This window comes from Strix uralensis, chromosome 11, assembly GCF_047716275.1.
Source record: "Strix uralensis isolate ZFMK-TIS-50842 chromosome 11, bStrUra1, whole genome shotgun sequence".
Classification (NCBI taxonomy): Eukaryota; Metazoa; Chordata; class Aves; order Strigiformes; family Strigidae; genus Strix; species Strix uralensis.
Window position 1 is genome coordinate 17,626,827 of NC_133982.1, and position 25,547 is coordinate 17,652,373.

General features: G+C 42.4%; 1 protein-coding gene across 6 annotated transcripts in view; it reads left to right on the plus strand.

The window, feature by feature from the left end:
• Positions 1-25,547, plus strand: part of AKAP13 (A-kinase anchoring protein 13) — a 224,487-nt gene that overhangs the window by 93,533 nt on the left and 105,407 nt on the right. For all 6 annotated transcript variants that reach the window (XM_074881090.1, XM_074881091.1, XM_074881092.1 and 3 more), the window contains exons 6-8: positions 826-1,122; positions 11,783-11,966; positions 22,844-23,033. In XM_074881090.1, coding sequence (XP_074737191.1) covers positions 826-1,122; positions 11,783-11,966; positions 22,844-23,033 — 671 coding nt within the window. The remainder of the gene's footprint in view (positions 1-825; positions 1,123-11,782; positions 11,967-22,843; positions 23,034-25,547) is intronic.

The window sequence follows — 25,547 nt, forward strand, 5'->3', positions numbered from 1 at the left end:
GTGCTGGTTGTGTTGGACACATAGTATATTTTTCCTTTAAAATTGCAAAAAGGTGTTGTGGGTTTTGTATAGTTTTTTTTATTTTCCGAGTCAATGAAATTGCTGCCATGCCAGGGCATCGTTTCGCCAGCCCTAATAAATAAACTTAGAGTTATATTCCAACCTTCTTGTTTTGTAAATATGGAAAGTGCCCATTTCCATGTTTTTCTTTAGCAGAAGCAGCTGAGTTCTAGTTTTGTTGTGTGAACTCAAATGCAAAGGGCAGGTGCAGCAGTGAGTGTGGAATCTGAGGGCATGCACAGGGCATGCCTGGGTAGGTTGCACTCTCGTAGCCATTTAGGTCTTTGTTTTAGGTGAAATTGCTCTGATTTTGGTACAAACCAGGTGTTGTGACAGCATTGGAGTATGTAGTTTTGCAGCACTCAGGTTTTAGTTTCTGGTGAGTTACTGGAGTCCTGTGGAGCTGGAAAAGAAAAGTTTGAGCATCTAATCTGGCTTTTGATATATTAGCAAAATCTTCATTTGAAGTTTACTTGTCGCTGATCAAAAATAGTCTGGACAGATAAGGGTGGCTTATATTTCTTGGTTTATATTGTGTCAGAGAAGAGCTGCATATCTTCTCCTTTTAAAATCTGTAAGAAATACTTATCTCTGATGATACGTATAAATTCCCAAGACAGTGTTTAATTTAGAGTTATGACCTCAATAACTTGCTTTTACATGATTTAGTATAAAGACTATGTGTGTCAAAGGAGTTGCTCAGTTGTGTTTCTTCAGCACGTGCAATTACTCTTTTTTACCGTTTCCCTTGGTTTTATTTTGCAGGCCATGACTGCTGTGAGACAGTGAAGGTGGCACTTTGTGCCTCTAGAGAAGGTCATCCTGTTCTGGTTGTGGCAGAAGAGAGTTTCCAGTTTGTCCAGGATGAAGCCTACGATGCCGCCCAGTTTCTGGCCACCTGTGCAGGCAACCAGCAGGCACTAAACTTCACCCGGTTCTTGGACCGCTCAAGACCACCTGCTGCGGACGTGGACTTTTTGGATGAAAAAGTGGCTTTGGCATTTCGACACCTGAAACTGCCGGCAGAATGGAACGTGCTGGGAGCAGACCAGTCCCTGACCGGTGAGGACCTCTAGGGCACGCGTGAGACTCGCGGGTTGGGAGAGAGGTAAAAAGCCTGGGAAAAACCTTTCAAAAGATGTGCTGGCCTCCGTGCTTGGAGGTGGGATGGGATGTGCACCAGCGTGCCCCTGCTACATCTGCGTCCTGTGCTTTGCACTTTAGCTACCTTAAAATACAGAAGGCACTGATGTTTTCTCCGTGTCTTCTCTTATGAAATAGCACAAGCTGTTGAAAATGGTCAGTATTTTAACACAGACCCAGAAGCGGAGGGGTGGGGTGTATTTGCAGTGGTACGTGCATCAGCATCACACTTCTGAAATTTCCTGAAAGAAACCTGTGTGTAGAAAGCCTGTTGCTCCCGGAAGCATTATCCTTGTGCTACAACTTTGGCGCTTTTGGTAAATGTTGGTTTTATAGCACAGGTGCAAAGCTACTGTCATGTGTAAAGTAAATCTGATTTTTCTTGGAGAAGTTGGGGCTCTGCCCCTGAGGATTTGTATTGCATCTGTGGTTGCAGACCAGCTGGGCGAACACAGGCATTCCCCAAAACAATTTTGGGCAATTTTGCAAATAAAAGAAGGCGGAGGTGGGAGAGCCTGACCCTTAACAACAGCAGTGAGGGCTACTGAGAGCTTATAAACAAACCCCAAGGCTGGCCCAAAGTCTCTGGCAACTGCTGAAGCAGAAGTGCCAAGGTGTTTGGGATGCTGTGACATGTCTGTGTCCTTGGAGTTAGGCTTTTTTTTTTTGTAACAGGGGAGTTTAAGGAAGTGTATTGTGGGACTTGGGGGGGTTAATTCCAGTGTGTACAAATCCTTGCTGTAAATTTTCAGGGTATTTTGGCAAATAGTTTCACTTAAGGAATGTGGCTGTGAGGCATCTGTTATCTTTTATAGGATGCAGTGGCATAAACACTTGAATAGAAGTGGGATGTGGCTTGCTTGGCGCAGCAGGCTGTTCTGCTCGCTGCAACAAGGTTTTTGTGCAGGAGATTTTCCTGCTTTATTTTTTACCAACTTGCTGACTGCTTTTGTAAACAGGAATACATGGACAGGCAATTCAAGCAGTGTTAGCAGACATTAAAAGATTTGATCATGTTTAATGGCTTCTGGACAGAAACTCAGATGCTGTCATATGTTTACAAGGAGATAAACACTTGGTGTTTTTTTCCTCTGTGTGGAAGACACTGGTGTTTCTTCCTGCATTTAAAAAAGTTGTGATAACACAGACAATTTCTGGTTTAAATGATAAAAATATAGTCAAAGTGATCTTAAGTTAACAAAAACTTTGATTGAAGCTCTGAATTGTGGCTGATTTTGCAGGAAGGCTGAGATCCTGTTTTTCTTTTTGACTTTGATTATTCTTTGGAAAATCGGCACTTGGGAAATCAGGCCATAAGATTTACATTGATTTGCTCAGCATGGGCTTGTGTGCCTGGAAGTGGTGATCCTGTGGGGCTCTGAATGCTAATGGACTTGCAGAGCATCCATTGCATCCACAGTGAGAAGGGGGAGCTCTGTAATGCTGAGTGTTTTGGCATCTTGTGGTGAAATTTTTGTAGGCAAAAGTGTAAGTTAATAAATATAATGGCACTAAATGCAACTTTCATCCAAGAATATTGGTGCTATAAAATATGTTCCCTTGCAGTGAGTCTTTTCATAAATAACTGAAAAAAGGCAGTTTATTGATGTCTTGGTCTGCCTTTTATCTTTTGATCAGCTTTTTTGCTAGAGGCAGATTTATCTGGTAATTTTTTGCAGTGAGAAAAATACACATAGGGAATTTGGGGGAGTTTTTGTGATTGTGACAGGAAAGATTTGCATGTGTAAGCATCCTTTTGGTCATCAAACTCTGTTTTGCTAGAGTGAGATGGAAGAGATGTCCCTGATTTATGATGGAGGACTAGATTAGGAAAACCTCTGTGGTAAAATGTAGCACCCTGTACTGGTGCTTGTGGGTTAATTTGTGTGGGGGAGAGAGAAAAGCACAGCAAAGGTTGAATCTGTGGGAGCATTTGAACAATTAGACATATTCTAGCCAGTGCCCCTTGGAGGGGGACACCCTGTCCTGCGCTGCGTCACTACCTATGAACAGCTATTCCAATTCATATTTCACATTTTGCTAAATGTCAGCACCAGATACTTCAAATAACCTTCTTGAAGGAGAAAATACTATAGAAATGAGAACAAAAGAAAATGTCAGATCCCTTCTTGAAAGATTTTTTAGTGCTGCCTCTAAGCTGGCATGTCTCTATGGGCTCTTGTGGGTTGGAAACAAAACACTGCTGTTTAGCAAAACCTCTGAACGCAGGAGCGAGCTGGGAGCCTCAGTCCAGCCCCCTGAGTGCCGCAGCTTGATGAGGAACTGCTGTTCAGAGATGGCTGTTGCTGTCAAGCACATTTAAAAGTTGATTTTTCTAAGGACTGAAGTAGGACTCGAGTCCCATCTTTTACCAAAACAGGAAGTAATGGCCTTTCTGCAGGCAGAAGCTGGGTAATAGATCCACCATCAAGCACAGCTCTGTGCTGATTTTTGAGAAGGGGATGGCTCCATGTGGAGGCTTTTCCTTGTTTTTACCTGAGCAGTCTTTGAGCAGAGGGCAGGGAGTTCATTGCCATTGCCCACCCCAGAGGGCAGAGAAGCTGCTAAATGTAACACCCAGCTCCATCTGCTGAGGCTGTTTAACTTATCTTTCATGTCATCATGTTTGTGCAGTGCAAAGTGTGTGGTTAAGGTCCACACACCGAGGAGAAGGAGGCACACAACACCCCGTGTGCTCCCAAGTACCAGCAGACTGGTGGTCGCACCATTAAAATGATCTTCAGTGGTTTGCATTCGTCCATTATTATTCCTGACGTTATTGCAGCATTCCCCTCCCTCCAACTTTTTCTAACACATAAGTAGGTTTGACTTTTTAGTATGGAAGAGTGCAGGATTACTGTGGACAAAGCTATGTGAGAATCATCTATTTGCTTACGTTTTGGTTACTAAACCAAGATCTTCATTCTTTAAAAGTTTGCCATTGCTCAAGATTAAAGGTGTGGTACGGTCATATAGCCAAATTGTTAAGAGCATGTCCTTTCAGTTGCAGGTTAGAAATACCTCCAAAATTATTTAAAACTGCTGGAGGACATTTGCAAGCATTCCAGTGTCCTTTTTTTTATTTATTTGTATGTAACCTACTTAAGTTAGCTTTTGTCATTTGACAAGAGAAGTTTGTTATCTTCAGTAATCCTGGTAATCTTTATCTCTTACACACAAAGTTGTTTTTATATTTATTCCTCTGTTATCTCTTTAGACACAATTTTCATTTAAACAAATTAAAAATAAAATGAACATTCCTTCTTGTATTTTCATTAGGGCATTTTCAAAACCCCACTACGTTCATTTCCAGCATTCTCATTAGCTTTTTTTTTTTCATTGTTCTGGAACAGCAAAAGGTTTTACTGTTTAAAAAGAAAGTGTCCCAAAATTAAATGCACTGAGGAGCATTGGTTAATCTAATCATTATGGTAATATTATTGTAGGTATTTGGTTAGCATTACTCAGGACCAAATATTTACTGATTTATATTACTCTGGTACAGCATAAAAGGCTGAATATGTTTGTGACCACAAGTCCTTAGTCCTTCACCCAAAGCCCATTGAAAAAAAGTGGATTTGTTTGGACCTCAGGAAGCTTTGAATGAACCCTTTGTGCCAAATTTAACACCAGACTATGTTTTTATAGGATTGGGGCTTTGATTACAAGCTTTTTGTTCAGCAGCCAGCAGTGTGGAGCATGGTACCCTGCCTGGTCTTACCACTGACAGTAACACTTATGTGATGGAGAGCAGTGGCTGGATGTCATGAATCCCTGATGGGAAAAGCGAGTTCAGAAAACAGAATCCTCTCTCTTAAAGCATTTATCAGTGGTCTTGTCTTACAGCTCTTCCTGCTTGCTTTTCTGTGGGAAGGTGATACTCCTGCCCAAATTTCTTATTTACAATTCTTTGCCCTTCTGTTTTGATCCTGATTTAACTTTAATAATGTGCCAAGGTAACAATTTCTTTAGGGAATATTTTCCCCCTTAATATATACATAAGCGCTATTCTCTCAAGCTTTTCCTCGTGACAGCTCCTCTCAAAAGGTATACTTAGGTTTCAGGGTGTTCAGGTCAATATCATATCCTGTGCAGAAATAGCACAGTTGACCAGCTCTCTTGGAGGCAGAGAAGAAGGGACCTGTGGTGTTTTGGTCCTTTTTCCAGTAACAGTGGCCATGATTTTTCCATAAGGTTTGTTCTTAGGATGTTACGCATCTGACTTCTAAGTTGCTTTCCTGCTTTCCATCTCTTATTTTTCTCTTTTCCCCTGAACCCACCTGCTATGTAGGACGCTTGAGGCACAGCCTCCTACTTGCTATTTGTAGAAGACCTCAGAGAACAAGTCTTTTAGAGAAAGATCTTAGAGAAAAGGACTCCAGAAAGTCTTGCATTGAGTATCTCTTTACCCACAGATAAAAATATTTTACAGACATCCCGGGTAATGGGACTTTGCAAAATTATCTTTCAGATCACACTGGGTGCCATGCTAGCAGAACTGGGGATGGGAGCACCTAAGTTTCCTGAGTTTAGAGGTCGTTGGGCTCCATCCTTTTGCTGAGGCAGGTGGAAGGTACTCAACAGTTGGTTAGATGAACTGGATAGCAGAAGAAAGCCTGGCACATGCCAAGGCTGAAGGAGATGGAGGAAGCTGCACTGTGCACGGTGCCATGGTCCTGCTCAGCTGGCACAGCAGTGTCCTTGTTTTGCAGGGGCAGGGCAGGGTGCCTCCGTGTGTAGGGGAAGGATTTGCATTGAAGGTAAAGAGTGTGTCTGAACCCCCTTGGGGCAAGTGTGTCCTGACCTCCTCCCTGCACGGCTGAGGACGCAGTCCTCATCGCTTCTGTCCTGGGGCAGTTGTGTCCCGAGGACTGTGCTCTTCTCCCAGCCATACACTGTCCCTCTGCAGTAGGTGATTTCGGGGCCTTGCTCGTAATTATCTATCTGTATGAACTCGAATGGCATCCACCATTTTGGAATATCTATAATTAAGGGTTACTCTTGTTACTATAGTATTCCAAATACAGCATTACTTTCAGGTGCCGTATAATCATGTCCCTCTCAATTATTACAAGTTCACTGTAACTTTCTAAAGAACATAGTTGTTACTGCTGTCAAAAGTAGGGTTATTTACTGTTCCCAGTGGCATTTAAAGGCGTCTGTTTAAATGGAACAGATTGTTACACTTTATATCTAGAAATCAAAAATTAATATGTATTCTGAGGATTCATGCAATGTAAGTACAGGACTGTGATTTTTTATTTTAAATGACTGAAGAAAAAAGAAGTGAGCTAGAAAACCAGAACAGAATATTTGGAGGTATGAGTAATGATTATGGCTTGTTTGTGTTGCATAAAAAAATGTAGGGAGGTTCCAAGGCTCAGGTATGAAAAGCTTGGAGAGCTTAATCCTTGAGTTAACTATCAGTAGTAAACAGATCACTTTCAAAATTCCTTTAAAAATATATTCTGACAAAACCTTTGAGGAAACAGTCTTTTCATTTTGCTCATTAAAAGTGATGAAACCCAGACCTACGGTTACAGTTTCAGTGGTGTGAGCTTTCCGAGATGGTATTTCCAGATTGGCCGAGGGTTGTGGTGATCAACCACTGTATGGAGCCATTCCCCTGGGAGCGAAGGAGAAGCAGTCCCTTTGCTGAGCTGTGAGATAGTCACGATTAGCAGGCAGATAACAAGGAGACCATCTCATTAGATAAAACACTTAACAGCTCCTTAACTTTAAGAACACAGTTACTACCATCTTGAATATGTACAGCTTCCCAGAAATGCTGCAGAATAAACATCCATGCACAGTAAGTACTGCTTGAGAAATTAAACCCTGTGAGCTCGCCAGGTAGGAGAGGGAAATGCTTTGCCCTGGTTTGAAATAGTCTGGATGGGTTTGGGTTGCAAGTTTAATAACTTCATGCACAAAACCAGTAGGATTTCACTGTAGAGCGCAACACAAGCATCACCATGATTTGAGATCATTAATTTGTGGGTTTTTTCTTACAGAAAGGGAGACTGTCTGAAGAGACTGAATAACCAAAAAAAGTGCCTTATTTTAAAGAAAAAGACAAAAAGCTTAAAAAAAAACCTTCAAAAAGCCTTCAGAAAGAGTTAAAGGCAATTTGATTATTAGGAACTAACATTTTTTTCCATGGGAAGATGTTAAAGATATGCAGCTGATGATGTTTTTCAGACATAAAGCTTTAAACTGTTCATCTGCTGCACTCTTTTTATAGTTTCTCATTGAACCCTTTCAGTGTAATAGTTACAGGTATTCTTTTCATTGGGTTTCATATGCTTTTCAGTCTGCTGCTCACCACCTTCCCTGCCCTCTGATAAAGGAGTGTATGGTATAAATCGACGTTATCTTTTCAGTGCCAACAGCTCAAAGTTGTCTGTTCAGCTATAGTCTTTGATAAGATGTGAAAAATCTTTTCCATACCTAAATTTAATGCCCTCTGCAATGGAAAATGGGAGGCAGAAAATAATTCTTGTTCAGGCAGTGTCTGAAATGTACTGCTCAGTTCTCAACTGTACTGCTCAGTTTGTGGCTGAGAAATCATTGGCATGAGGTTTCTGTTCCCTTTGATATTAGTGGGAAGGGGGACATGAAGATCCTTTGGTGTGCTTTGAAAAATCTCTTGTTTATAAGATTAAAAAAGAATTACCCACACATCTTTTTATTAACTGAACTTGTAACTCCAAACACAGTGTCTTTGCCTTGACCTTTCTTCAGTACTGTTGTCTTCTGGAACCTTCCTCTAGGACCTCAGTGTTAAGTGATAGCTTGTTTCTGGTTTTTGCTCCCCGCGTTTCTCAAGGATTGATGTAGCAGTGAGAGCATTTCCAGCAGAAAACAAGATTTTGAGGCCAGATTTGATGGTAGATTTCAAAATTGCTGAGTATACGTGATTTTGGGTGAGAACCAAGTGAAAGTCACCATCACAGGAAGACTAGCAAGAGGCGGTAGCCAGTCCATGGCTGGCTGTTCCTTGATGAGATGTCTCAGGGCATGGAGCATAAACTGAGCAGTTAGGTGTGGGTTACTCTTTATAAAGAGCGATTTTTAAAAAGGAACAGTATTTTTTTTCCTGTTATTTAATCAGGATTAAAATGAAAGGCTTTACTTAGAGAACAGTTTGTGTGTTCTTGGATGTGTCATACCCAAACTTTTTTTTTTCTTCATTGCTTATTTGTTTTGTGCTAATAGCACCTTCAACCTTAATTCTTTGCCATTAGCAAAGTACATTTGACAGTCCTCTATGGAAATTTTGTCCTTAGTTACCCAGATAAACTGTCTCTTCATGTGTCACAGCTGCAAAAAATATATATAAAAATAATATATCTAAAGTCTTATGTTTTGCCAGCTGGATTAGAGTGCCCTGCCATTATGGGACAATGATCATATGTTTCAACTCTTGCCTATTACTAGGAAACGAGAAAGGAGCAAAACAACCTTGGCCTTTCCAGTATCGTGTGTCTTGTATTTCCACAATTTCATAATTACAAGAAGCTTTTTGTTGACATTCAAAGGAGAGCCATTTTAAGATGAAAAGCTCATGTTTGATATGTAGTCAGAGAAGGAGCTCTGGCTATTGCATGTTAAAAGTTTTTGTTACTCTTCCATGCCTGAGACATGTATTTTGCACCATGACAGGACCTTGAAATCATTGACTGAATTTCCAACATTTTGTGCTACAAGCTTCATCCCCTCAAAGGTAGGAAGGCTGGAGGGATCTGTCCATCTTCCTCCCCTCTCCACCCAGCAGCACTCCCGTACTTGATGCAGGCCAGCTCTCGGCTTGTTCTGAGCAACACCATACACCAACAGATGTATTTTTCATTACATATTAGTAGTTAATCCAGCCCACAGATGGCATACGCCTTTCAACTGTAGCCGTGCAAGTTTTGCACACTCCAAAACCTTCTAAAGCCATTGCCTGGGGCCCCTGCAGTTGTTGTATGTACAGTACTTTGTCTCTTTGCTGCCATCATCTGTGCCCATCTGTTAGGATGGCCTTATGCCAGTTTATATTTTAGGCAGATCTTTCCCAATAGGCCTGGGTAGGGAGTTTGTATGTTTAATATGCTCTGGATGGCAACACGCCATGTCTTCTTGTACAGATCTTCCGTGCACGTCGCCGTTGCTCGAAGGCGTTGGGACAGGGCGACATTCAGTTCGATTGTGTTTGTAGGCACCTCCATCCAAATGCTGGAACTACTGTGTCCACTAATTTGATGATAAAAAAGATGGTATTAAAAGAATGGGAAAAAGGTTGAATTTTCAGAAGTTGCAGTCATGTGAACAAATTAAATCAGATGGGCATTTGGGACAACTGGGAGGGGGCATTTAATCTATGGAAATATGAGACAGAAGGGCACCCAGTTGGAGCAGGGACAGGATGAGTATTTGCCAGCATCTTGCAGAACTTGCAGCTGGTATGTGTGTTTACTGGTGAACCATGAGTTGGTGAGTAGAAGATGCTTCTACCTAACTGTGAGGCTCTGAGATGAAGGAGAAGGAAGCATTTTCGTCCAGGGACCTGTGGTTATGATTTTTAGGTCTGTGTTGCTCAATTTTGGTGCCTGTTTCAGTTTAGGAAGATGATGTTTCCGTTCAACAAATCAGCTAGTGCAGGAGATCCTGTGCTAGAACAGACGTGGTCAGACCAGTGCAGCACATTATTTGGCCAGCAGTCGTTTGCTCTAACAGAAGTGCTTTTGTGCTTCCTGCGTCTCAGTACTGCTTTAGTTATGCTGGCTGACTCCTCCAGTGTGTTAATACAGGTAATGTAGGAGTATTGTGCAAGTTCATTGAGTGAAACCTTGGGCATCTGCTTTCACTCTGGGTAAGTCCCACACGTATTGACACTTTCTCCTTTTTGCAACCTCATCAGTAGCCTTTCCTTTACGTCTGTCTATACAGTGTGTTATTTTTCATTATTCTTTAAGTCCAAGACTGTGACAACCATGGATTAACTACCTTGTTGCGTTGTTTATTTCTAAAGCGTTACGCTCCATAGCACTTAATACCAAAATCCTTGTCATTACTCTCCCACAGACTGAGAATTTGTCTCTGAGTGAGCTCAGCTATTCCCTTTTTTCCTGATCAGCTGGAACCTCCATTCAGACATGCTCACATATTCAGGACAGCATGGTTTTGCTTTACGGTAATCAAGAGGAGGTTAGGGGGGAAGGATTGGTTTGTAGCCCAGAGACCTAATTTGGAGTCATTCAGAAGAGAGACGGTGCCAGAAAGCTTTTGGTTCTTGAATACAGATTAGTTCTTCAGGAATTGATCCAAATGTTGGGAAAAACTGTGTGTCAGGCAGGGGAGAACTCCCCATTTTTGCTTTGTTTTTCACTGAAGGTCTTAACGATGTCCCTTAAGAAAGCACGTAAGCAAGAAAAACAACAGCGCTTTAAAGAAGTGATTTCTCTTGGGGCATACAACTTGAGTGAAAAATACTTAATTAAATCCTAAAGCCATTATGTACTTGCATTTTTAAACCTGCTGTATAGGTTTGGCTGGCAACCAAATTAATAACCAAACAAATCATAGCTATGATATTAAAGGTATTATACCAAGTGTGCTCATTGGCATGGTTTACTGAGACCCAGTTGGTGCTTTGTTGTTGTTGCTGCCAGTCAATACTGAATTCCTTTGTTAATTAAAAGAACAAATTTTTATTTCTTGCAGTTTTTTTAACCCAAATGCTTTTGCCCTTCATACAGAAGTAGCAGGCTTTGATCTGCAAATACTGTATTTCAGCAGTGCATCTGGAGCTCATTTCTGGCTGAAGCTTTTCAGAGCATCATTCTAGGACTGCAGCTTTTAGAGTAGGGGGATATTTTTCTGAGATGAAAGCTTAGGCTCAAGAGTGACTTTTACCAGATTAGAAGGTCACGGTTATTAAACGTAAAAAGCAGCAGCGGAGATTGCTAGTTTATAAATGCTGCTACTCAGAATGATCAAGCTACTGTATAAAGCTGAGAAAAGCTGGTTCGAGGCATTGTCAAACCAGGAAAGCAAAATCCTCACATTTTTTTGTCTACATGAGAGGTTAAACTGTTCTCTTTTATAACTGCTTTAGATTTGTGCTTCAAATGTAATTTATTTTCTTCATGCCTTAGGACAAATCAGCATCCTATTAAATAACAAAAACTAGTCCGTTCCTAAAACCTGGTCCTGGGTGAGTGAGGAGAAGGCTTGGACATCTAGAAAAACCTACTTGACCATGCCAGGTTCTGTCTGGAAGCACTGCAACTTGGTTGCTGTGGCTGTTTATGAAATGGTGTTTTTTGCTCGTTGACTTCTGTGGACAGTCTCACCCTAAGAGGTCCCAAGCACGTCCAGTCCCACTGTAGCTTGCTTGTCCCTCACTTTAAGGTACTGGTCTCTCCTGGCTATTGGCAGCCAGCGTGTTTTTCCAGGTGCTGCAGGTTCCTCGGCTTTTGGGCTGTCAGCTCTATGCCAGCCGTCGTGTGTGGTGTGGCTGGAGGTGGGGATATGGCATTCACCTAATCCTCAGCCTACAAATTCCCACTTCTTTTTTCTTCTTTCTTCCCAGAGAACATCCCTCGGGAAACACTGATGCATTTTGCAGTGAGGCTGGGTCTGCTGCGACTGACGTGGTTTCTGCTCCAGCAGCCGGGTGGAAGAGGAGCTCTCAGCATCCACAACAACGAAGGGGCAACGCCCGTGAGCTTGGCCTTGGAGAGGGGCTACCAGAAGCTGCACCAGCTTTTGACAGAGTAAGGATGATTTGATGGTTCCTCTGCTAGTTTTTTGTGTCATGCTTGCTGTACATTATCGCTGAATAGTGTCTAAGAGCTATACTCCACCCTTAAAGGCAATTTTTGTATAATTCTGCTTTTACTTTTCTTGCTAGCAACAACGGGGGCAGGTCCTTAGGGTTTAGGGGAAGTGCAATATTATGTTCTCCTTTTCTGTTGCACAGAGTTCTGCTTCCAGCTGTCTCTTAAAGCCCAAAGTGAGTCACTAATACCAACTAATTAAGACAAACCTTACGCAAATACACGTGAAAAAGCTTTTCTTCAAACAAGCATAGCTGCCCAAAAGAGAGGATCTAGTGGGCTTCGTGGTGATGGTTGTGCTCTTACTTTGTAGATTTAGAGGTTTTTGGTTAAACGAAATAATGGTAATTGTGTTGAAATAAGGCAGCATCTTGTAGAGAGTAGGTGTCTTCCCAGTATAGGTAAAAAATTTAGGTAAGAATTACTGCAAGTATTTAACAACAGAAACTGTTATCTCTTGAGTTGTGAGAAGCAGCCAGATCTTACAAACTCATAGCAAGTAACTAGTGGCATGAGCATTTACTCCAGTGTTTTACAAGGAATCCTTCAGAAGATGACAAGTTATTTTTGAATAGCAAATGTTTGGAGAACTAGCTTTCAAAGCTGAGGCTAATAAAGACAAGGAGCTTAAATAAGTCCCGAGGGGGCTGTTTGTAAAGGAGAAAAGATTTCATCTGCATGTGTGTTATTCTGATGCCTGGTTCTCTTAAGCTTTGTTATTAACTTTGTTTTTCTGAATTGAATTTTCAGATACTTAGGGTTTATGTTGAGTGACCCAGTGTCATGTTTAGGAGCCTGCTGTGTCGTCCACATTATCACGCAACATTTTTTTGTTACAAATTCTAAATTGTTCTGCTTTCTATAGTTGTTGGGTGGAGTGTTAGAGGGCAAAAAATATGATCCGTGTTGCTGGAGTGATTGCATTTAAGTTTCATCTTTTAACGATTTAGCCAACCATGTGCAAAGTGAGGGTGAAGGAGAAGGTGCGGGGTGGGACAGGAGCTATACTCTAACCTTTTCTTCTGCCACCCTTGGCTGGGATTAATCGAGAGATGATGACAATGTTACTTTTTTCTCCATCGAGTTCAACAGTGATACTGTGAAAACGCACAACTCTTGCAGGCTATTTTGTAAAATTGGAATGTGCAAATTCATCCTATAACTGCAGCAAAGTTCTCCAAGGTGAGACTAACCATGTTAACAGGCTTTATATACTGTCAAGAACCTTAAGTTGGCCAAAACTTTATTACAGAAAGCTAAAGTTGGCCAAAACTTGATTATAGAACTCACAGCAAATACTGCAATCTGAATATGAGTAGAGATGGTAATTTAAAAAGAAATGGGAAGTAAATAGAACTATTACAACAGCTATTAATGTATTTGGTGGGATATTTCACAACCAGTTCCAATACTGAAATGGCAGTTCTTGTTCAGTGGAAAGAAAAAAGAACAGTGCTTGGATTACATGGCATTGCCCTGTGCCATCATTCCCTTCAATGGATGCTGCTGGTATAATCCAAGGGATTTCTCTGATGACCTTTACAGTTGATCTTTGAAAGTAAGACACTAGCAACTTCAGTAATGTTACTATCAAGATGCCAGCTCCTGTTCTTCTTAGTACATCCTTAAACTGTTCATTATGGTTAGTTTTCCTCTTGGGCTGCTGAGTGGAGATATAATGTATAAACACGTGACAGCCATGCCACATACCCCGCAACTCTGAAAACCCTGCTATCTCCATGAAGCCCTGCAAACAGAAATCTGTGGACACTGGAAGTTGTGGACCCCTTTCTCAATGGGTGGGATGGTGGTGGAGCATCATGCTACAAGCTCGGGGCTGTCTGGAGCGGTGGGAGCACCGTGTGACATGGGAACCACCACAGCTCTTCCCCACGGGAGGGTGGCGGCTGTAAAACAGGCACATCCTGATTCCCCAGCAGAGATTTTTATTGGGTTTAGCATTTTCTGCAATGAGATGGGATTGAGGCTTGAAAATCCCTATTGAGAGTAGAAATATTGAGTTTCAAAATACAGAAAAGCAGACAAATTCCATGAAGAGAGTATATGCCATTTATGTGCTGTCAAAACACAATGGATACTGTACAACCTCTTTTCTGCACTCTGCTTATGCACACGCTGTATAATCCATGCACGGAAATTTGGCACACAACTTGTACCACTCAGCAAAATACAGAGCAGCAACGCATGTTAGCGAGAGCCCGTACAAAGGAGTCATTATTTTTACAAGTAATTAAACTGCACTTCGCCAAATAAATGAATGCAGTGTGTGTTGTGATGCATTATTCTTGGGGGGATTTTATTGTTTGCTTGCTTGCTAATTTGCAGGACCCTGCATTTTACAGTGATTCTCCCAGCCAGCACTGGGAAGGGGTGAAATTTTGCTGTAATTAGGATACAGTCATTAAAAAGCAGACACAAAACCTTCTCCATTGTTGTAGTTTTGCCAGGGTTCCGCTGCAAGTCGGCTTGATTCAGCTGCAGTGTAAATATTTTTCTCAAAAACTAATTACACTGGTGACATTCTGAATTTCTGTTTATCAGATGAGCTTTCCCTTTTCAGCTGTTGCAGTTCTTCATGTAAAAAAAATGAAAGATGCTTCCAATTTACATTTTGCAACCCTTGAAGTATTCCTTTCCGTAGTCTCAAGCTTGTGCACTGGCTCTTGCATCCTCTGTCAGGAAAGGTGCACGTGCTGCTGCTTCTGAGACCAAACTGAGGAGCTGTGATAGAGCACACGTAGGTCGCTGAAGATGGAGAGCAGGATGCCGGTGGCATTGTTTATTCATCAGTTGTGTTATCATTCCTGAGGGTGCTTGTTTTATCTGATTATCTGATTAAAACTGCACAGTAAATATTGTCCTGTGGTGCAAGTAGAATAGGACAGAGTCTAAGGGCAGGATTTCTTTAGGGAAAAAATAATATATATATATAAGGATTTTCCCTTGGAACATTCTTATTTGCTTGCTAGCAGCTTGGTTAACAGTTTGTTGTGTTTTTTAAAAAAAATATAAATTTTAAATGCAATCTAAATAACTTCTCTTTATTTGCATAAAGAAGCTTTGGAAGCTAAACAGGTTGCATAGCCCTCTCTGAGTTTCAACAATTTCTGAGTCCGGTAGGAGCAAATTCCAAAGCGGAGGGTCCTTCCTTGAAGCCTGTTACTTCCCAGTGTTTAAATTGGGCAACGCTGGCTGCAGGGTGTTGGCAGAGCTGGGCTGCTCTGCTCATTAGAGAAGGGCTGGCTCTGCAGAGGGGGATAGTACGCTCCGTGTGAGTAACTTGGCCTCTGCAATAGGACAGCTGCAGTTTGCAGTAGTTGATGTTTTCAGATGCAGTTCGGTGTAGTAATATAATCTGCCTGCCAGCTCCATGTTCTTCCGTGCTCTGAAAGTCAGGCAAGGAAAATGGCTCCAAGAAATAGTGAGTGTACGGAATTTCAGAGAAGTTGGAAGTGCCGCTTTGTAAAACATACAAACACTGATTTTATTTCTGATTTCATTTCAGCAGAACAGAGTTCTGTCTAGTAACCCCAAGATACCAGGTTTTTTTCTGTGAAGCCAAATGTTTGTAGTCCCTTCACAGCTGAGAGTGATTTATGTCCCCCGAAAAAGGGGAGTAAGAGAACAGTAAAGCCCATAAAACAATTCTTGTATATTGTAATCCCTGCAAAGGAGAAGTTTCAGAGTTGTAACAGTCTGAGTTTACTGTAATACTAGTTTTGCTGTTTTCTTTGCTTTCTTATTGCTACAAAGCACTTCTGCACAGCATTGGGATTGCTCTCCCTTCAAATCTGGTAACGACCAGGTGGCTCAGTATGTGAAACTGTAAGTCAGTACAAGTCTGTATTTCCAAAATTAAACTGATTTAATTAACACACATGAGGAATAACTCACTGGTAGCAGAAGGGTTTTAGAAATGTTTTGCAATCCATGATTATCACTTGCTATTGTTCTGATTTTACGTAAGTAATTGGTGAAGTCTGTGCTGTAATCTCCGTGGTGCGTCTCAAATGAGGAAGCTTTTTCAGTAACTTTACTTTTATAATTGAACACACTTTTCTCCTTTTCTGAGCCAGAGCTGCAAGAGGATTTGCCTGGTACCTCATTTCTTTGCACCCCAATTTAGCAAGTCCTTTAAGCATGAGTTTAATGCAGAAATGCCCAGTTCATGTTCAGCAGAGTTTAAGTGTGGTCTTAAAAGTAAACATTTCTTACAGTGCCCTGCCAAATTGGGACAATAGTTAAAGATGGACATTTTTCATTGAATTGGGGTGTTAGGTTGTTCCATTAAATTCAGTCTTTGTGTAGGCGAAGAACCGTCTGTGGTGCAGATGCTTTCCAAAATCACTAGTTTCCTGGGGCTGAAAACATTGCTGACTGCTATGGCTTCAGTGCCAGATCGTGGCAGCTGTATGTAAACAGGGTGCTTATACCCATGAGAATGTGTAGGCTGAACCCCTTTCCTGCATGCACCCGTGCCGTTATTGTGAGCTGGGAGCGAAGTGCGCAAGGCTCTGAGTCCCCCTTTGGTTACTTCATGTCTTCCAGTATTTATTGGGAATGTGAGCAGGACACAGCTGGGGACGTTCTGGTGACCAGAAGGTTGCCACCACACTGGCAGGTGATGCTATGCATATTTTAAATTTTATTTCTGGCTAAGCAAATCAGTGGTTGAAGAATTTATTGAAGTAATGCTGATGTTTCTCCCCCTGTTCTTCCACCCCAAAACAAGCAACAAATTCTTTTGATTGCTGTCAGGGTGCCAAGCAGTAGGTTTAGGGTATGTCTTGCTATGGTCTGGCAGGAGAGGAGAACAGTTTACTTTGTAAGTGCTGGCACAAGATTAACATTTAAAGGGGAATTCAAAGGCGCTTCAAGGGCAGTGAAAGAGGACCTGATGAGAGATGCTACAAAAGCGTGGGAGGAGCAGTGATTCAACAGGATCTGTTTTTGTGGCTGAGTATTGCTGAACTTTAAGATTATTGTTTGAAACATGTAATTGATTGATCATCATGATTAGAAAGATGGTAAGCTGCTTCTGGCCACAGCAGAGGAGCAGACTGGGAGTGGAGGAACGGGAGAACCAGGTGTGAATGTGATGGAGTAGGAAGAGTTTGTGTTTCTTTCTTCCCACCTACTCACCCACTGCATGCTCCAGCTTTACTGACTTTCTAGTGTGTTCCCACATCCCTGTGAAGACTTGTATTTTCATTCGTTGGCTCCCTCATCTCCTTTGTTTTGTATGTATCCAACTCTGAATACAGAAGAGAGAGAAGTGGTTTTGTCCATATGGTAGAAACAGCTTTTTATTGTCTCTGGTATCCTGCTCGGAAATTGGACGTCCTGGGAGATGATGTTCATGTAAACAGGCCTGTGAGGAGGAGAAAGAAGAGATTTCAAAGAGATTTGAGATGATTTGGTAAGATAAGAGAAGAAAACAATTCCCTCCCCTAGCAATCCTGATACGGAGGTGATCCCAAAAATTATAGGGGCCGTAAGCCCTGAACAGCCTGGTGTGGTTGGTAAGTGATTATGATAGATGAGCTCCGTTTCAGGATAAATTTAGAAAATGCAGATAAGTGATTTCCCAGAACTGCTGGGGTTTTGGCCTCAGGCATGGGTTAGCTGAATACCCAGTTAGGATACTCATATTTAGTCTCTGGAGCAGATCTGCTAGAAGTAGTGACGTTCATGGTAGGGATTGAAGTTTGAAGAGATTACTGTAGGGGAGGACTTTGTAAACTGCTGTGTCAGAGGCAGCCAAAGTGATGGCTTCATCTTTGGGTTGTGTTACAGACTCCGTGGTCACGCTTGCTTGCAGCATGTAGAGATGTTCTGCAGAGACAAGTCTTCCTTCCATATCGCTTATTCTGATCTGAGATGCTTTTTTTAGCTCTAAAGAAGACATTGCTTGATAAAGTAGCCTCCATGACTGTGTTTTGTATTTAAAATGCAACAGACGGCATCTGTTTTCACTCTTGAGTGCATTTCATAGATACACCTTAAATTTATTTTGTTTACTGATGAGACTCCAAGTTGACACTGAGTTCTGTGTTGGACCTACAGCTCCACACTCTGAGCAGGGTATATTTCTTGTTAGATAAGACTACGAAAATTAAACAAATGGAAAAGTGCATTTAATAACAGACAGTTATTCTTATGGAATAGACATCATACTTTTCGGCAAATATAGTTGATGACTGTTTGTAGCTGCATTTTTTTTTTTTTTTTTTCATGTATCATTAACATTGGGGCCTAAGAAATGCTTGGGTTTATGAGTGCAGCCCCTTTGTGGTAGGAAATACTGGATGTGCTCTCTTAGTATATGTGCATCTGCAAATAGTTGTTGAAGGACCAAGGCAGCTTTTCTGTCTTGATTGGTTTCCTACTGTATAGTGTGTTGATCAATGGACTGAGAAGTTAGCATTAAATATTTCGAATCCAGTTGTTAAATATTTAAGCTGATATTGAAGGGTAGGTTATGCAATCCTGAAATCAGTTCAGTGTCCAAACCCACTGCAGTTCTGATCTAGTATTTTCAGTGTGATATTGTAATAATAGTAATAAAAAGAATGTAAAATTAAAATTCAGTTTAGTTTAGTTTTTGTTTGCCTTTACAGATAAGAGCATCTAAATTCTAGCATGGTCTAGCTTTTCATTGCAGCCATAATGCTGGTGGCTTTGTTTAATTTTTAAAAAAATAGAATAAAGGTGACTTTTTCTTCTTTAGCACATGAATCTAGGAGCTGGTGCTTTCAGAGTAAACCCACAGCTGTTGTCAGGCTTGCAGTAAGATCGTAAGAGCTGGCAGCACTACTGAGTTTGTTTTGTTTCAGCCAAAGTCCATCTCAGAAATCTGGAGGGGATATCCCCAGGAAATAACACCTTGAGTTCCCACACTGCCTTTCTTGCCCGTTTGTAAAACTGGGATAAATCTTCCTAACACAAGGTTTTGCTTAACCCACTAAAGCTTTTTTGTTTGTCTTCTGATCTCTTCCCCCCTGCTCTTCCTCTCCCCTCCATTTAAAACCTCTTATCTCCGTACCAGAAAACATGCCTGCCCAGAGCACTGGCACCACCTGATTTCAAGCCCTTCTTACCAAGCACAGTTTCTGCAGCTTTTGAAGGCAGGCAGAGCTTTTACTCGTTTTTTTTGGTTTTCCCTTTCTCACTTATCTTCCCTCTTCTTAAAAATATCTTGCCCATATCTGCAGGAAGCCAGGAGCTGCACTGTGTCGTTGCAGGCTTTCCTCTCCCTCTTTCCGCTGCTCACTGGCCACGGGGCCATCTTATCTGTTCCCCCGCGAGATGAGAAGAGATTCAGCACACGAGTACACCACGGCTCCTCTTTGCCAGGGATGAGTCTGCTCAGGCAATGCCAGGAGGTTTAAAAAACACTACCTATTGTCTTGTCTTACATGCTGAATGGGCAGGAAGTGATGCTGCGGTTTGAGCAATCTAATCAGCTCCCAGATCAAGCAGGTCATGGCCTGAGAGTATTTTGAGGCTTGTTTGCTTTTCCTCTTGGCCTGTTTGGGGTTGGCATCCTTCTTTGAGCCACCTTTCCGCAGATAAAGGGCTGGTTGGTAAGTCTGTCCTTTCTTGAAGCCAGCAATTTCCCTTCTGCGTTTACCTCCATGGGACAGAAGAAGCCGGGACTGGAGCTGGAGGACTTCTTCCAGGCTTTTTCAGTGGGACACGGCATGATTGTGCCGAGCGTGGAGCTAGTGAACACTGTCTGTCAACCTTACTGAGCAGTCCTTGCTTTTCTAACCAAGCAAGATACTTTCTTCTGCAACAGTTGGGTTCCGAGATGATGCCAATGAGATTTTCAGTTCACTGGTATCTTTTACATATTTTGATGGGAAGCTGTTGAAAAGGGGAGAGTAAGAAAGAATTGCCCCAGGATGGTTAAACCTCCTAAGAAGACAGATTTCCCTTGTTGCTGACAAACTGCAGCAAACTGAATTTTTATGCTGAACAGAAGCAGATTTTCAGACTTGTCGAATGCTGGAGTTTCTATGTACATTTTTGTTAATAAAACTTCAGTAAATATTTACATATCTGTTTTTATATCCTAGTAGACCAGCTTGGGTATGCCCTTCTATATAACCACCAGAGAAATTCCTAATCTGTACAAAATAAGCATGTTTCACAACCAGTGAGTACAAAATGCATGACTGCAAAGCTTTTTTTTTCTTGGAGGAAAGCATGTTTTTATCATCTCAGTAAAACCCAGGACTTGCAGTGAGACACGCAGGAAAGACACAAATGGTTGAGCTCAGTGTAGGCCTTGGAAGTGATTGGTTGAACAACAGAAATAGGGGTGTGCAAACAAGTTAACACTTGCAAATACTCATTTGTCCTCTCTGCTGCAGACCATTAGTGCCAGGATGCAGCAGTATATGAAAGGAAGGATTTGAAGGAGTCAGTAGATTGAGCCATCTTACTGCTTGATTTTGTGCCACGTAGGTGACTGCTACTAAAAATGAGAGCTTGGAGTTGTTTGGCTAGATGTGAGAAAAATCTAGGTTTCTCAAAGGGTTTAAAGCACTTTACAGAGTGCAATACAGATTGGCAGCTTGAATATGAAAGGAAATTGCTGTCTTTGTTAGCAGAAGTGATTATTTGATCCTTCTGGGCCTGTGAAGGTGAAGATGGCAGGTTGCAGGAGGGGTGGGTGTGCTCACAGTGTTTCAGGGGACTCTGCCTGTCATCTTGCTCCAGATTTTGAGGCTTTTGAAGTTGCTGAGGGTCCTTTAAGGCTCAAGTTGTGCAGGCTGCTTTGTGGGTGCCAATTTGAAGATGCCCATAAGTGTCCTTGAAGCTGATGAGAAAGTGGAGCAGACTCATAGTGCTCAGTTCTTTAATCCAGCTGATGTTTTCACCATGAGTGGGTGAATATGGGTTTTGTGCTGACTGCCTCGTTGTACTCTGAGAGAGGCCCTGAGTACAGTGGTTTCTCATATATGACAGCTGAAAAGAAAAATACTCCAGACAGAAAGGTCTGTGTTTCCTTGTTAAAGGAAGGTCATTTCTTTAGTCACTTGTAATGGCTCAGTTGACTTCACTGCCTCCATGGATTTATACTAATCACCACCAAAAACTGGATGCTTCCTTCTGTTTCTCTATGAAAATACTGATTTTGTTAAATCAAGAGTAATTCCACTGAAGTCAGTTGGGTTACATAGTGATGAATGTTGGAAGACGTAGTTTCGCTTTGTCTAAATTTCCTTGCAGATTTAACCCAAAATGAGTCAGAGAACCGGGTGGGTGTTTGTGCTGGGGCAGAGTGGAGACAACTGCTGCCACCACCGTTGTCTGCACAGGTTTCTCTGCCATATGATGAACCGTCCAACCGTTTCCCCACCCTGTTCTGCCCATTCCTGTTGCCAGTCATGGTATCATTTGTTCGTTATGACTTTGCTTTTCAAATTGCATGGCTTCCCAGAGAGGTAGCCCTGTGGTTTGCTAGGTGAGCACTTGCCCATTAGAAAGGTTTGCTACTTTTAAAGTAAGAAACCAGTTGCTAAAGATGCTGAAATCTTTGTGTGATTTCACCTGGTTGACGGTGTACATTTGCTGTATATGTATATTCTTGAATCCCCGATTACTTGCATACAGTCAGAGCTGTGCTGCAGAGGGACATCTGGGGATGCCTGTTGTGATGGGCTGGTCTCCTCGACAGGGAGGGGACGTGCTCTCAGCTGGGGCTGGCTGTTGGTAGCTGCAGCCCTACTTGAAAGGAAAATGGAGAAATTTCAATTTCTCACACCTCTGAGCAGATCAGCATAAGCCCCCATGTCTGCTCAGCTCCACATTTCTCTGGGGGGATGCAGTGCTTGGAGGGGTGCTGTGAGAAAGGCTCTGTCCTGGAACAATTAAAACAGATTTTGGGTTTCCTGACTCAGTTCTGATTCAAAATGAAATCCGTAAACCTGAAGCTTTAGATGAACACCTTCATAAGATAAATGTTTCCTCACTCCCTTAAAGGGGCCATGTAGCCTCTGTGCAGCTCAGTGAGACCTGAAGAATTACTGCTTTGAGTCGCAAGCCTGTGCAAAATCAGGGTTTGATATTTGAAAAGAGATGACTGAATAGAAATTTCTGTTGAATATGTGTAACTGCTGAGTTATTTTTTCATTCTGATCTGCAACAGCATCTTTCTTTCTTTTCTTTCCTTTTGATTGTTAAAAAGAAAATCTGTGATAGTGCTGCAGAAGGACAGCTGTCCCACAACACTGAGAACATCTTGCACAGAAGCACTTTCACAGGGCAAGCTAAATTCATTTCAGGAGTGAAAAGATTGCTACGATTTGATTGATAGCTGTTGGGTGTTTGTGAAGCAGCATGCTGGTTTTGGTGTAGAAGTTGTAGCATCTATATCATGATAATCCTCATTCCTTCTAATTTGTCCCTCTGCAGTTCTGTCTTTCAGGTGTCTGTTGTTCTGCAACAGCTGCTTTGGTGATCTTCACCTGAAATAAATTCCATTTTAAAAAGCAGTGTGCCCTTTGCTGCTAGTCTCTCATAGTCTGGGGAAAAAAAGCAGATCTCTCTACCTGAGAAGGACCTTGTGAAATAAAGCTTGTGGCTGACGTTAACTCTAAATCACATTAATTTTCATGACCAAGAAGCATGCGTGTGTATTTGTCTGTCTGGCCCTGGAGCCGGTGCTCTGTTTTGCTCGGGCCGTTGATTAGATGACTGTCCAGAGTGAAGAACAGCGTGCGTGTCCTGCAATGCAGCATCCTTCCTCGCCTGCAAATTAATGTGTGCTTGTTTTATTGCAGAGAGGAAGCCAGGGAACCGGACTCCTGGAGCACCTTGTCTCACACCGTGCACTCGGGGGACTACAGCGTGAAGCACCACCGCGGGCTCGATGTTTACATGCTGACGGCTGAAGCCAAGGAAGGGGTAGCAGCCAGCTTGGAGAGTGACATACGGCACCTTCGGATGCACATGCAGAGCCACCAGCACATGGTAAGGAAAAAGCTGAGAGGATGAAAGAGAAGCGGAGCTGGCTGGTTGCAGCCTGGCACCTGGGGAGGACTTCCATACGTAGGCACCCTTCGGGGGGTGTATTTACCTAGACATTTTCTCTGGATGTCATTATCAAGCATCCAGGCAGACACCTGCCTATTTTCTTCTCGTTTGAGCATGGAGAGATCTCATAAAACTGTATTAGGCAGCAATTTTCTCTCTCAGAAGAGAAGCAGATTGAGGGTGTGCAATGCCAGCTCTGCTTGGCCTTGTGGGCTTTCTCTGCTCCCAGCTCCTGCCTTCTCCATTAGGTTGGGACCTGCTTGGATGGGCAGGAAAACCTCCCTGGAGGCACACCGTCCCTCCGGAGTGTCCAGCAGCTGTCAGGCAGCACAGGACAGGCTCTGCAGTGAGGGTGGGTTTGTGGGGAATGAGCATGATGGGTATGTCTCTGTTCAGATGGGAAGTTCAGGGTCAGAGAGGAGACTGAGGGAAAGGTCTCTGGGGCAGGTGATTCAGAAAACAGCCATTTCCTTAGCACCTTGATGTAAGACTCAGAGGCTGTCCTGCCCCGGCCACACAAGATATGTGTCCATAGTGATCCCCTCACTGCACTCCTCTCAGACCCCACAGTGGGATTTTGAAAGGGCTTCCTCTTGCTGCTTTAAAATCGATGCCACAGGGTCTCGGTTGCGATGGGAAGGGGAAATAGCAGGACACTTCTGTGCCACTTCTAAGAAACACCTGCCCGTCTTGCCAGCTGGCATCACTGGTGGATATTCCTTTCTCAGCTCGTACATCTGCTTTACAGAGGTGTGGGATCTAAATAATGGGATATTTTTGTTCCTTTAACTAAGGAAGGGGAGAATCGTCTGCAGGCAGTGGGCTGGGGGGACGTTCAGAAGTATGGGCCACGCTGAGCCATTTTCACCCTTCCCTGGGTGCCTGAGATGTTAATTACTCCCAATCTCAACAGGAACTGGTGGCATGATTGGCAAATTGAGGCTAACCGTGAAATCTCTTCCCCTTTCCATCAAAAGACACTAAAGCATGGCCAGCATATCTAGCTCACTTCTTATTTGCTCGTGCGAATGCCAGATGGGTACATTTTGCCTGACAATGAAATCAGAAAAGGCTATGTTTAGACTTTTTCTTTCCAGCACTGTTTCACTTCTAATCTGATTTGAATTTGGAAAGCAGCCCTGTAATTATTTCATTTAGGTTCATTTTGGGTCAGTTAAAAGCCAGTTGGCTTCCTTTGGAGACGGCTCTATTTTTCAGGCTATCAGCAGAGTGACTTCACCGTGAGGATGCTGGGGCTGCCGCGGCCCCTCCTTTTGAAAAACTTGCTTGTTCCCAAGCAAGCGTTGCTGTTGTCTGTGTCTGCCGATCTTGGCTGTGTTGCCTGTGTCTGTCCATCCTGGCTGGGAACCAGCAGCACCGTCTCCGTGCTCTGCTGTGGGGTTATAGCCACCAGACGGCCAGCACGCCGTTTGATCCTGTTTGTTTGGCCTTGAAAAAAATAGCTGAAGCCTGCGGGTACCACTGCATGCAGAGCCGTGTGTCCCATCCCTGGTGCTACGCGATGATGGAGATGCCATGCTCCTGCCTCCAATGCTAACCCATCTTGGGATGCTTCAAAAACAGGGAGCTAAGGTGTAGGTGACAGCGTATATGTGAGATGGGTAGCAGGATTATTTTAAATAGGGGATTCATGGCAAACACCAGAAGTACATTTAGCGGTCTGTGATTCAGTGATTCAACGGCAGTGCTCATCATTTGCAAGCCTCAGAGTGTGGAAGGACAAGTAAACGCAGTATCCTTAGTGTAGCAGGGATGATGTATATGCAGTACCCAGAAGTTCCTTGTGATGCATCAATTAACAGATTGGCCATTTTAATATTCAGGGAGAAAAGGCTTATTTAAGCTGACATTTTTGGTATGAAATTCTATTTCTCTGAGAACTAGGGGCTTAAACAAAATTTGCAGGGACCTGTTTAAGTTAGGATTCTAGGATGCATATATTTTTTTGGAGTCTTTTTATGAATGAATGCAAAATATAACATATTTGAAATAGTTCATCGGAGTTTTGTATTTGTGGAGAGTCGCAGGCACTTAGTGAGAAACCAGCATGACCTCTGAAAGTTAGCGGTGCAAAACCCCAGGCAAATCAAGGGAGCTCTGTGGGGTGTATGTTGAAGGACTGAGGTTGCTCGTTAATTTAACAAGTCACTTTTTCTAAGATGTGAACATTGATATGCTGCAGAGAATAAAGAGATATTGAAACAGACGGTTCTTTTTAAGTAAAGGTTTGATTGTATCAAACTGTAAAAGCTTGGGAGATCCTTGACAAAGCAGATGCTCTGGAATGAAAATGCAGATTAGACAGGAATTGAATATGTTGCTGCTGTTCCATGATAATACATGTATTAATTTTAATAGTATGTCATCATTTTCAAATTTTTTTTTCCATTCAAGAAATAAATTTCAGATATTTAATTATGCATGCAATTC